This window comes from Electrona antarctica, assembly GCF_951216825.1.
Source record: "Electrona antarctica genome assembly, chromosome: 3".
NCBI classification, from domain to species: Eukaryota; Metazoa; Chordata; class Actinopteri; order Myctophiformes; family Myctophidae; genus Electrona; species Electrona antarctica.
In genome coordinates this window covers 18,301,702-18,315,949 of record NC_136808.1, presented here as the reverse complement: position 1 = coordinate 18,315,949, position 14,248 = coordinate 18,301,702, and the positions used below count along the sequence as shown (strand labels likewise).

The 14,248-nt window shown below is 41.6% G+C and overlaps 1 protein-coding gene across 3 annotated transcripts in view; it reads right to left on the bottom strand.

The window, feature by feature from the left end:
* Positions 1 to 1,254: 1,254 nt before the first annotated feature.
* Positions 1,255 to 14,248, bottom strand: part of pde3b (phosphodiesterase 3B) — an 89,937-nt gene continuing 76,943 nt past the window's right edge. For 2 of the 3 annotated variants that reach the window (XM_079497626.1, XM_079497628.1), the window contains exons 11-16: positions 12,554 to 12,667; positions 11,013 to 11,212; positions 8,220 to 8,423; positions 7,665 to 7,826; positions 6,360 to 6,600; positions 1,255 to 4,924 (exon numbers count right to left, since the gene is read on the bottom strand). In XM_079497626.1, coding sequence (XP_079353752.1) covers positions 4,719 to 4,924; positions 6,360 to 6,600; positions 7,665 to 7,826; positions 8,220 to 8,423; positions 11,013 to 11,212; positions 12,554 to 12,667 — 1,127 coding nt within the window. In that variant the 3' untranslated portion in view covers positions 1,255 to 4,718. The remainder of the gene's footprint in view (positions 4,925 to 6,359; positions 6,601 to 7,664; positions 7,827 to 8,219; positions 8,424 to 11,012; positions 11,213 to 12,553; positions 12,668 to 14,248) is intronic. The other variant, XM_079497627.1, reaches the window with a different exon arrangement.

Sequence of the window (14,248 nt, the reverse complement as noted above, 5' to 3'; positions counted from 1 at the left end):
CATGCAGCAGTATAAGCTGCCGTGTGGTCAGATCCGTGGGCCAGATGGGTGGGCCGTGAACGCCTTTAAGATTTCCAAGCAGGCTCTGTAAAAAGGTTGGGAACCACTGCTCAAATGAAATGTCTTGGTGCTTCAGTGATGGGTTAGAGACCTGTCAATGATTGATAGAGTACGTCTCGGTGGTGGTTCATGGACATCTCTTCTCGGGACAGCTTCAGGGCAGGGACCAGTGGTTCCCCTCATGTTTCAGCTTTATGGAGAAATGAGATTGGCAGACTTTCCTAGAAATCTCTCTGCACACTGTTGGGGTTGGACTTGAGCCACATACCACATATGAACTAACTCTGACCTGAGCTGAAAAAAACCAAAAAACCTCAGTACTCCACTGTAGCAGTAGATTTGGAGTATCTGTATGCAACACTGGCTTCTGCTACATGGACATGGTGCAGTACTAAACATGTACTAAATTATAAAATCGTTCAGTATGATCTGAACATTTGTGAAATGTCCTTATTGCAATATTTTTTATGTATTGGTGAAATTGTTAACAATAAAAAATGCTTTTGTACAATTTTTTCATACAGTATATCTTTCAAATACCACAACCTATAGGCTACTTTAAATGTGTAAGATCTAGTTATAGTAAGGGAATTTTATCAGGTATTTGACCAATCTGGGAACTAAATCATTACCAAGAAATGTCTTCACCAATGTGTTTCTAAAGGTGTCTAAACATGTACTAAAAGTTTGAAATTCAACTCCCGTGGGAAATTTGAGTTATAAGCATATGTGACCATACCATTAACATCCTATATAAGGCAAAAGTCCAAATTTCATCATTTAAGTAGCATGTGACATGATTCTGAATCCATTCCAAGCATTAGCTCATCACATTTGTGATGACGGCTGTGGCTGTTTTCCTCACAAGGATAGTTTTTTGTGTAAAACTAATGCTTGGACTGGATTCAGAATCATCAAAACCCCCTAGTTTCATATGTCACATGCTACTTAAAGAATGATGACATTTTGACTTATTTTTGCCTTATATAGGATGTTAATGGTATGGTCACATATTATGCTAATAACTCAAATTTCCCACGGGAGTTGAATTTCAAACTTTTAGTACATATTAGACACCTTTAGAAACACAATGGTGAAGACATTTCTTGGTAACAATTTAGTTGATACACAATGGTCCTGATTGAAGGTAGCATTCAGATAACTAGTACAGTATATTCTAAACATACACGTATGGTTTCTGGGTAGACTTGAATGCCCACAGCTACCATAATCTTCATGACAGGCTATTGGCTACAAGCCCAGTTGATCTTAAAATATATCTGTGTAAAAAGGACAATAGAATTAAGGCAGTGTCAGTTTCAGTGTTCTCTAAGCGCACATACGCACACACACAGGGATGCACACAGATACACAATAAAAGCCAATGATAAACGGTTGATACTTTAGGGATGGTGTTTTATGACAGCTATAAATAACACACACACACACACACACACACACACACACACAGTCACACACACACACACAGTCACACACACAAATCAGTTGCCCCACAATGTTGAGGGTGAATGGTTACATTAGACAAATGTACATACCTTAATGCTACATGTGGGTTAACAGCCATTCATAGATGTATTTATGACACATACATCAGAGTACACTGTGTTTTGTGAGACTGCACAGTGACAAGCCAACAAACTAAGATTTACAACAAAATGAGACAGAAAATGTAGGGGTGAGGGTGGGTCAAGGCTTTACCATCCAGCATGGGTCAACAATGAGCCCATCGACAACAGAGAAATCAGAATGTACATGACTCTGACCCGAGTCCAACTCTGTAGCCCGATTTACACTTTGTTGTGCAACGGTGTCACTTGGAAAATATTATTTGACTAAATACATTGTGGTACAACTAAGTAAAAATTAGGGTTAACTTTTCCATCCTTGTCACTTGAGCCAAAAGGGATATGACTCAAGATGTTCTCTGAAAAGGGCCATATTACAGCCCAGGTTGGTCTGACATGCCTAGGGATGTGCAACTGCCGACAGACTAAAGTACTTCCATCTATAAGCTCACATCGCATTGTGCTGCGACGCTCTGCAAGCTTGTAGATCGGCTATCTACCGTGTATGATACCGCCACACAATTAAGTACAAATCAGGCTTAAGGAGGAAGCGTTTGGCACTGGTTGGGTAGACTTGATAGAGATAAAAAGGGAAAAAAGACGAATAGAGTGGTTATGATACAGAACATGGAGATGCTGAACCCATATGAAAAATAAAAATAAAACACCAAACCCCACAGCTCCACACCTGTAAATAGTATTAGATAAAAACTCTGGAAACAGAACGGTAATTACAGGGTCTCAATGTACAGTATATGTCAGCTGCGTGTAGAAAACAGATGCATTCAGTTGATTAATTAAAAAATATAATATATTTATATATTTATATGCACATTCTTTTTGTGCAGAGGCTAAACACTTGTTTGGTATTAAAATGTGCACACCTAGGTATATCTATTTTGTTGTCTTTAAATATCATTATGATGATTTACACTGCCTACTTAGGAACTTTCGTCTCCAGATAAAATGATTTAATAAGGTGATAGAGGAACTAGGCAGGTAATGCTGCCTGCCCTTTCATAAAATATTTTATAGTGGAATGCCTAGAGTTCATACAGATAAAAATAGAGAGCTATTAGTTTTAAACCTGCCTCATGGCACATCTTAAACATATCAACAAAACAGAAGTGAAAGTGACACCCTGGATCCCTTCTTTACACACTGGCCTAGTTATGGGTTTGGCAAAAAAGGAGGAAAAAGGGGGGGGGGGAAAGGGGGTCCATTTGTCTTTAACCTCAGTGTCTGCAAGTGGACTGAAATGAAGATGTCTCGTTGTAGTACTGTACTGTTGGTTTAAAAACAATGCAGACAAAATAGCATTTTCCTAATATACTGGTACATGAACTACCACGGAAATTTCATTTTACAATAATGTTGTCCTGCTGCAAACTCTTCCTAGTGACAATCAAGAAAAGCATTTCTCCAGTGATGTTGTTAAAAGGTGATGCAAAAAGTTGCAAAGAGTGGCAGAAAGACTTTTCTCTGGCACAGAGGACGATTCAATTGCTTCAATTTGTTACGTAGTCAAGTTGTTCGTACAAAGATTAAAAACTACTTCAGTCACCCAGTTTTTACTTTTCTTTGATTTAAAAGCGTATTTAACAATAATTACATAAATTCTTGCAAAATAATTATTTGTCTTTGCGTGAATCCTGAGTAACCTTTAAAAAAAATAGTTATAATCAAAATGAAAATGAGGAATCCCTTCATTGAAACAGCACTCCTGATCTGAATGCAACATGTTAAACACCAGAGGATATTTCACTGATTAAAAACAAAACATTACTGAAAAAACAAACGCATATACATTCATACAGGTAACATACTAACAATATGCACATACAGTATACTCCCTTAACCCTTCACTCGTGTGCGCGAGCGCGCAAACACACACACACACACACACACACACACACACACACACACACACACACACACACACACACACACACACACACACACACACACACACACACACACACACACACACACACACACACACACACACACACACACACACACACACACACACACAGAAGCAAACAGAGTAAAATAATCAAACATAAAAGGCAGGTGGTACACATGAATAAAGGCATCAAAAATGATGCAGATATAATGCTATTAATCAGTCAACATTACAACAATGTCTCTGTGACTGAGTCAATGATACAGTGTTTCGTGTCGCCAGCAAGTGGAGAGAACTACACTCAAGCCCAGGCTCTGGGCCTATATGGACTCAGTAAAGGTTCAGACAGGCACATTTGATATATAGGTCTAGAATATACCTGACGTTGATCGTCTTTTCATGTTTCAACTGTTCACTTTGGTTACGGGTGTTGCTCGTTTGATTTGCTTCCCATCCAGCTTTCATCATTTTTAAATAGTTTGTTTTGTTTCCGTTTTGTACCTATTAAGGGAGAGTCAGAGCTAATTCATACTTCGCTGTACGACTGTGACACTCACAGTCACACACTGAAGCGTAAATAAGCCATTGAGCGCTTTGCGTTCAAGGCAGCATTAGAGCCAGATCACAGAGGAGGGCGAGTCCGTCTCTTCCTCTGGTCCTCTGCACCAGCCTCCTCAGTCCTGGTGGTGGTGGGGGGTGTGGGGGTGTGTGTGTGTGGGGGGGGGGGGGGGCTTTGTTTTGTCTGGGTGCACTGGACTCTCCATGGGATGAAAGTGCATAGGAGTGGAGCTCCCACCATTGCAGCAAAGGATCCGCTCACAGTAGTAAGGCCTATTTTTTCTTCTTTCTTTTTTTCTCAAAAATAATGTGACTGCGTAAGCATCTGAGTGTTAGCACAGTGACATTTTCTAAATGTGTGTACTGTATTTGCGTGTATGTGTGTGTGTGCGTGTGTGTGTGCCTGCGTGTGTGTGTGTGTGTGTGCCTGCGTGCAAGTTATGTTATGTGCGTGTTTATCAATTCTCTGTGTTCACGTGCGTTTCTCTATCCTCATGTCTGTCTGTGTGGGTGGTTGAGGTTCTCCCCCCCCCCCCCAAACCCCACCCCTCCCTCTACCCAGGCCTCCTGGTTCTCCTTCTGTCCCGTGTGGTCGCGTCGTCCTCCTGCTACTGGCGCTCCTCAACTTCCTCCTCCTCCTGGATGACCTGGATGTCATCGGATGGCGAGGTGGGCAGGCTGGCTGGCAGGCTGTCCACTTGTTGCTGCTCCTTGCTCTTCTCCTCCTCCTCGATGGTGTGCTTCCACACCTTGTGGTTGTCAGTCAGGTGCTGCATGATGTTGCAGTACAGCCGCCGCTGGCCCTTCCTCCGTTCTGGAGCAACACAGAGAGAATACGGCTCATTCACTATAGAGGGTATGCGCATGCATAAAGTGAATGGCAAATCGAGTGGCAAATCGAGTGGCAAAGTGAGTGGCAAAGTGAGTTTAACATTGTTTAACGTAGTTTAATGCAAGCATATTGGACTTTTCTGTTGTGTATGGGATGTATGGGCTGTCAAGGCCAGAAAGTAGTTTTTTGCCAATCAGTAGGCGTTACCGCATAACTTCCGGGTTTAATGATGATGTCACGCGCATACCCTCTATTGCAGCCGATGCCCAACCTGTGGACTGGGGCCTACTGGTGGGCCATAAGTATATTGCAAGTGGGCTCCCTGAATAATTGGCAAAATATAATATAAGATTAATATAAAAATAAATGTGTAAAAAATATCATGGTATTTTCTTCTTTAAAACCTTGAAGAAATGTAGTTTTCATTGTGATAAAAAGGAACTAAATTTGTTGACGAAATACTATTGATTGATCATTACAATAACCATGTTCTGAGACCATTGAGCTATTGTAATAAGTTTGTGTCTGCAAGTGTGTACAGTATGTCACTGTGTGTATGAAATGCACGGTTTCATCATCAAAAGACAAGGCCATGAAACTTCACATATTTAAGTCTCTATAGTATCTGACATAATCTGCACATTGGTGGTCAAAGGTCAAGGACAGTAAGGTCATCAGGCAAGGACCACATGGCTCAGCGATACACACTTCAGGGTCGCCCTATAGGTTTTATGATCGCTTTTGACCAAAAATGCTCTGAAGTGAGTTCCAGTAATCTAGAATACATTCATAGAATAAATTGATAACCGCTTCTTGATTATTCTATTCACCAGTAAAAAAAAAAAAACAACATTAAAAAAGGTAATTTGATGGACAAAGACATCTTCATTTGGAATATTCTCTGTCTGAATGTGCAGCAGAGATTTGGTGTGATGAATGCCAGACGCCAACCATTCATTGATTCAAGCTGCTCCTTGTGGTTGCCTACTGCAGGGGTTCTCAACCCGTGGGTCGCGACCCCTCGGGGGGTCGCCAAATTATTTTAGGGGGTCCCCAAATTATTTTCAAAAAAAAAAAGAAAATAAAAAAGATTTTTTTTTAAATTTTATTTTCACGATTTTTCAAAAATAGCAGACCTACAAGTTCGTAGCTTGTAGATCTGCTATTTTTCAATAGCTAAATTATAACAATGCTTAAAACACCAAAAGAGGTTCCCGCCCAAAATGGTTTAAGGTTATTGTAGCAGTCAATTTATATTGGGGGTCGGGAGGGGGCGGGGCGGGGGTCCCGAGACATTGCCAAAGCATTTCCGGGGGTCCCCGGCCAAAAACGTTGAGAACCCCTGGCCTACTGCATTGCCTCATCTGGGTCCACAGACGGAATAAACACTGAAGAACCTAATAATAGTATCTCTTACTTGGTGCCAGCTCTTCCTCCTCATCCTCATCAGTCTCTGTGTCCCCCGGTGCCTCCTCCTCATCCTCCTCTGACCCCTCCTCATTGATCCAGTACCCAGGCAGCAGACCTGCCGCGTCGTACGAGTTACACAACGGCCCCACGATGTGGGTGATGAAGGACTCCTGGAGCTTGGCCAGCTGCGGAGACTCCCTGTCCATGAAGGGGCTGACGGGTAATCCCAGGCTCGCTTCGTCGTCTCCCTGGAGAACCGCGTGTACACAACGTTACAGTTAATTTGTTCGACACCAGTGGTTCTCAAGTTTGTAGTTCAAGGAATCCCCCCCCCCCCCCCATAACTCAGAGTGTGTGCAAATGGAACCAATTTGTACACTCAATTTTTAAATCCCATCAAGGAACCCTGAGGTTTCCCGTGGTACACGGCTCAAAGGCTCAAAGTGTCCCAGGAATTGCCAACATTTTTTTGTTTCTTTATAACATAGTATATTTTGGGCTCCATCTTGCGCCACCTTTTTTTTCTTTTTTTTTTATGTTTATTTTATTTGGAAAAAGCAGTGCAGTATACATTAGAAAGCATTTCTCTTAGATATCGACAAGGACAAGTGCATTTCCCAGGGGTTTTTTTTCACCCCTTTTCCCCCCCTCCCCCCTCGTCCCCCGTCATCCCCACTCCAAGTGACTCCATCTCCAATGTCTCTGTATAGTCCTCGCTTTCTTCAGATGGAATACATATGGCATCAAGACAACACGTAACAGGGGCACTTGCGCCACCCTTATCCCTAAACAAAAAAACATTTAAAAATAGTTCAACTAGCCGATCTACATCGAGACATTGTGAGCTTGTAGATCGGCTATTTGAACTAGTTTAAAAGGTTTTTTAAAATAGTAAAAAATGGCAAGTTAGTTTAGGGTTAAGGGGTGACGCAAGATATAGCCCTTAATGTACTGTATTCATATAGTATTTGTGTGAAATCATAGATCATCACTGAGAGATATTACTCAGGACAGAACGCTGATCTCCAATAACTAACGTGAGCACTTAGTGCAGTGACTCAGGCTCTTTGGGAATACAAATCAAAACAAAGCATGACCCAATACCTAATGCATGGCAGCTTGTAATGAAAATCTGCTTTGTTGAATTAATCTCACCACAGGCAGATACAAAATGTATGGAATATATATTCATATTTATTATGGAAGAAATGTTCCTTTTCACAGTCAACACAAATCTTTGGAGAAGAGACACCTCCTCTGAGATTACTCTTTTGATAATTTATTGTGATAATGATGATCATGAATGTCGTACCTGCTCATAAAATTCATTGACGATGCCCTCCGTCCACTTCAGGTGCAGATCTCGCACTTTGGCTGGTCCGTTGATGTCTGCCAGCTTAATGCAGACTTGACACACCAACAGCCTGTCATTTTCATTAGTCCAGTCGATCCCTGGACTGTTTACATCATTCACCTGTTTAAAACGACAAATATGGTCTGGTCACAATGGCTTAACAGATTACCGTCACCCATGGTCTTGACCACCTTTATCACACACTACATCTACTGCGACTAAAATGCACATTATCAGTTCTATTGGTTACTGATGTGAAATTAACTGATTGAATCTAAAGTAATGCTTAATTTATAATCTGCCGCATGACGGTGTTCCAAAAATAGCCAATCTATAATCGCAAGCTTAAGCACAAGCTTGTAGATGGCTATTTTCGGTGAGACACCCTCATAGTGTCTTAGTATAAATCAGGCTTCACTCAATCAACACAGGGGTGTGTGTATATATATAGTGCCATAATTATCATTTGAGATCTCATCAATAGATTTGTTTCATTATATTATGGTTACAGACCTTGGCATTGAACTCAGCCAGGAAGTCAAAGTGCTTCTTGAGATCGGTGGCCAGTATGGCCTCAATGACCAGGAATCGAAAACGCTTGAACTCCACATGGTCCAGGTTGACCAGGAAGTTGAATTCGGGCCGGGACAAGAAGAGGCTCCACGCAGATGCGGCGTGGTGGTTCTCCAGCACCGAGCGGTCATTGTACAGCACCGCCTAGACAGCACAAGACACACAGTGAGGCTTCCTATGAGCGGTCATTGTACAGCACCGCCTAGACAACACAAGACACACAGTGAGGCTTCCTATGAGCGGTCATTGTACAGCACCGCCTAGACAGCACAAGACACACAGTGAGGCTTCCTATGAGCGGTCATTGTACAGCACCGCCTAGACAGCACAAGACACAGTGAGGCTTCCTATGAGCGGTCATTGTACAGCACCGCCTAGACAGCACAAGACACACAGTGAGGCTTCCTATGTTATGGACCCTACACACTGTAAGAGTTTTAAAGTTATCGGCGAGTCAACAGATCGTTGTGCATTTCACACTGCAGGAGTCTTTGTTTTTAAAATCCGACCAGGGATCACACACTGCAAGAGTTCACCAAGATGCGATCCAGACCCGATACATATAGGCAGCGGCTACATCATTTGTTTTTTTATTCCAATTCATTTTGACATGCACGTGCAGGATGCCGTGATACAAGCGTGAGACCCACACAGGGCGCATCTCTCTCTCTCTCTGCGTGCACGGCACGCCACACACAGGGATAGCCTGCAGGCTACACAGGGCAACATGTTTGTGATAGCGCTATAGCGAGACAGGACGTTATAATCTTGAGTTTCATTAAATAACTGTCTCTCTCCGCGCGCACGCACACGCACACGCACACGCACACGCACACGCACACACACACACACACACACACACACACACACACACACACACACACACACACACACACACACACACACAGCACACACACACACAGCACACACAGCACACACAGCACACGAGGTGATCTGACACCACTGCCATAACAGGCATAAGTAATCATTACCATACTTAAAAATACTACTTGTTTTCCTCCAAAAGCAAGGTACGTAGCAAATAGCTAAACCTAATAATTAAATATTGCAAAGTAGGCACTCGACATAGTGCAGTTCTAGTTGTTATTTCGTACAGTAGTCACAAGCTCTTGTAATACTTTTCATTTGTTAAATATTTATCAAACCCAAAGACAAACTTTCAACTTGGCATTCCTATTTTGGGCATGTCATAGGTGAAAATTGTTAATCATTTTTCCAGATTTTTCTAAAACTGAAAATAGCAGATCAACAGAGATTATAGATAAACTATTTTTTAATTTTATTTTTAAGATATTTTTTTGCGGCTTACGCCTTTTATTGGTTTTTGAAGGGACAGACAGTAGGCTGACAGGAAACGGGATAGAGATGGGGGAAGACATGCAGTAAAGGCCGTGTCGGGCTCGGGAGTCGAACGCGCGGCACACTGCGACTGGATTACCAGTCGGGTGCCCAGACGGTTACGCCACCGCCTGGGCGATAAACTATTTTAAACTTCTGCATGACAACTGTCATGGGGTGTATAAAATAGGCATTAATATATATATATATATATATATATATATATATATATGCACCTAATGGCACTTATACAGTATATAGACACAGTTAAAGCATAAACATATTGTAAGGAAGAAATGATAAGCAGAGATGGTTAAAAGAATAAATAAACGCCTACAGAGATCCGTTTCCCAGACATAACTCTTGTCAACATTATCGACAATCGATAAGTTCAGGGTTCCTCTACCTTCATGTAACCTTTTTTCCTGGGAGTTTTACACAACCCAGACAGGGTCGGTACTATCACTGGATGTGTTGTGAAAATACAATATTTAAACAGGGGCATACAGTTAACCTTTCACCTTTGTTTTACTTGGCCACAATCATGAGACCACGACCATTTTCAAACAAGGTCTAAAGGAAGAGTTATTCCAGCCATACTGTGACTCATGAGGTCATGAGTTGACTCTGATCGCAAGATCGAAACGTCAGTCATTACTATTCATACTAGCACCTGAATAAAAAGGCTCAAACTATCAATATCTCGCTTTCATATCGTTGCTGTCGGGTAGAAATCTCCTTACTCCATATTCTAATTTTAGTTATTTGAAAATGAATGCCCTACTTGATCATACTACAGCGTCACACAAAAGCATCAAAAGTGCTGCATTTCGAGCTTGCAGATCTGCTATCTTGCAACTATAGAATTTGAAACCTGAAAAGTAACCGTTTTGGATGTTATTATATCCCAAACTGTAACTTTTCAGGATTCCTCATATTATGAGGTTTCCACCCAACAGAGAAGACATGTACAGTAAGTCAAAGAATAGAAATCTTTCCCTCCTGGGATTAGGACGAAAAAATTGGCACAAATTATTTCTTGACTCATGTTATGAAACGCAGCATACACAACGCAACAAATATTCAATTAACCCCAAATGTTAATCACCTGTTGAGGGACTTTTACTCAACGCAGCGCCAAAAGCATGACTTTTTGGCAAATCTTAACTGTACAGTATGTTGCAGAAACATACAGTAGATATACTGTACATTTTGTATCTCCGGAGTCACGTGTAATAGTCACGTGTAAAATTTGTGGGAGAGGCATTTTATTTTTTAATCGCTCTACACCATCGTATGACAAAGTATAAATAGGGCTTAAGACTGGTCATAGAAATCTACAGCAACGGGCAAGTGCAGTATCTTGTATGTTACCTGAGGTGCATTAGTGGCTACAAGAAAGGCGTTTGTGCGACCAGGGTGGTCATAGTCGTGCATTGCTGCTGCTACATAGAGGGCCATTAGCTCCAGGGCAGGGACGTTCCAGGCCAGGCAGCCATAGCTGTCATCCGAAATAGAGGAGCTCTTGGAGGAGGCGTAGGATATCCTGCCTGGAGAGATTCCACTATCTGAATCTGGCACAAAACACAACACACAGGCTTCGGGTCAGTAACTGGAAATTTTGAAAAAGTGACAGGCCAAGCCTTCCCTTGCAAACTTCACCCTGGTCAGGAAAAGAGAAAATCAAATTAGTGAAGAAAGTGCATAAGAAATTAAACAAAAACAGTCAGAGAGACGAGAGATTGTAGATAGAGATCTCCCCAGCTCCTCATTGAGTGGTGCTAACCGGTCCGAGCACGGAAATAGCGTTATAGAGTTTGTTCACCAAGTGACCACCAAGTGTCACTGATGCGCAGCCTAACACACACACAGTACAGTACGTACAGCACAAGTACAATACAGCACCACTCACTTCAGACGGGTCTGATTTTTATCAGTTATCAGTTATTAAGTCTCTCATTGCTCCATCTGTCTCTCTCTCACACATGCACACACCCGTGCAAGCGCGCACACACATGTTCTCCCCGTGTCCCCTCTAATCTACCTCCCCTGGCCAGCCAGGGCGTCTGATGGAGGGGAAAGGAACTGGTCGGAATAACGTGTTCCTTCCACACGCTACGACCGGCCGGGGAAACTCCTCCTCTGTCAGGTGAAAAGAAGCAGCTTGGACTCCTCATGCATAGAAGGGAGCATGAGGCCAGTCCGCTGCCCCCACAGGTTGGCAGAGGAAGTGTAGCACCCAGGATTACAAAAAATGGGTTGCAAAATTGTGGGATAAAAAAAGAAAAAAAGAAAGCTGTTTTTTTGTTTCTGATTTTGTGGGTTGGAAAATTACAGATTACATTGTTTATTTACGTTGTTTATTTAATTTTTATCCAGGGTTGTTTTGTGTGTGCACAGATGGGATGGTCGAGGTACGCTCCACCTCCGTCACTAACTCATTCACCCTACAAATCATGTTTCTAAATTGTGTAGCATGCAGAGAAAAGCTGTGAGTGAAATAGAATGTTACCGTTTGCAATCCTAAAACTCGGAATAGAGACAGCAATGGGTTCCCTCACCAGACATCCAATGCTTTCCCATGGGGTTTAAATGTACACAGAAAATATGGTCTGTACTGTAGTTAACATCAGCCCAAGAGTTTTGTTCTCAATCTTGTATTCTGAGGCTGAAAGTATCTTTTGTGATATTAATAGAACAATCAATGGTCAGTAAATCATGAAACGTGTGCTATATGTGGATATTATCTTGGTTGAAACTAGGCAAAATGTATCATCGGGAATGTGTGGTGGGAAGCCATGGTGGATGTAACTTCTGCGTTGGCCTACAATAAAACATATCATTCCGTCATGTGATGATTAACAGCAAACATATAAACGTATAAATGAGTTTACATGTATCCGAGTTCAGATTACCTGTGTCACTTCCCGTCACATGTTCATTGTGGATCTGCTGGAACCCAGGGATCGGTCGAGTGGTCAGGTACCAGACAGCATGGAGCACATCAGTAGCATGGACCCGGTTATGATCTGCCAATTTACAAATATAATATTTGTAGACTAAATGTTATCACATACCCAGCCTATAATTCTCATGGGTATAAGGTGTGATAATCTTCTGTCGACTGATCAGCTGAAATATCTTTACTTGGGGTTATATGGCAGCTGACTAAATAAACCTGTAACGTTCCTGGAGATTGATTGGCTCAGCAGCAGATTGGAACTGGAAACACATATCACCTTCATATGCGTTGCCAGTTCCACCATCTGGAAATGTAACTACAGTAACTACAGTCATGCACAGAGCCTATTACACGGCAGTTTACCAGAGAGGGTAATACAGGGCATTGAGGGTAATAGATCATTTTAAATGCTGGAAATTAATGTTTTAACAGCTAACTATACACTTCCCCCAATATTCAATAACAATAGAGTTTAACAGTTGTGTGTCCGCAGTGGAAGAAGTTCGACCTGATAAACTCATCTAAGATCCATAAACAAAGTCAAGGATACTTATGTCTAGCCTGGCTAATAAGCCAGACGCGAATTAGCTGTTGGCAAAACAAAATGCTGACCGTGTGATATTAGTCTGGCTTATTAGCCAGGCTAACTTATATCATCATTATACATTGAATGTCTCCGTTAGCAGTGGAAGAGCTTCCAGAGCATTGCAAATACAGCTGGATCCATTTCAAAACCAATTTACAATCTATGAATGTTGTACACAGTGACTATGTACAGTACAACTAGCAATGTATTCCATTGGTGATGTCATTATTCAGCAGTTTCTGTCCAACTGTCTATTCCTGTATAGATATGGTATAGTAGCCTATGTAAATATCTGAAGTTGTACCTTATCTGTTCACCTTACATGGTAAATTACCATGTCAAACATGGACAACATTGGTCACCAAACATGGTTACTGTGGACAGTTTGATAGATTTCACAGCTGAGAAGAGTCTGGAATTTACCCAGGCACCAAACCCCAGAGTGGAAAGCATTGATTCACGGTAGGGCTGGTCAATATACAGTATGGTGATAAGAGTCTAGGGATCATGCAGATTGTTCATCTTTATCGATTTCCATCCACCTTATTGATACTGCTCATCAATTCCACAAAGCGATTCTATTCTATTGTTTGGTGGAAAAGTAAAAGGAATGAACGACAAAACAACAATAAATATTTTAAAGAACGTCTCATTTATTTATTTATTCATTAATTTATTTGGAAATACTGTAGAGGGCCCCTTCAACATTTTTATTATTTTCTACATTTAATCAAATAAAACATGTCCAACAAATTATTTACAATAAAGACAATAAATAATATGTACCGGTATATAAAATAAATATGCTTTAAAAATCAAAAAGAGCTGTAGTTGTTTGATAAATCTCTTGGCGAAGTCTACGTGGATGGTATGTAGCTCTTGCAGCTAATCAGCAAACAATTCCTCCCAGCCGATCTTCTTAGGCTGTTAGTGGCGTGACTGCACAGGACTCTGGGCTGTGTCACTGTGGGTCTGGGAACGCTTCTGCCACCGTGGCACTGGCTGCGTCATACATGCGCTCTAAAAACGTTCCAGGTGGACTCCTAGCTTTGAACCCGGGGC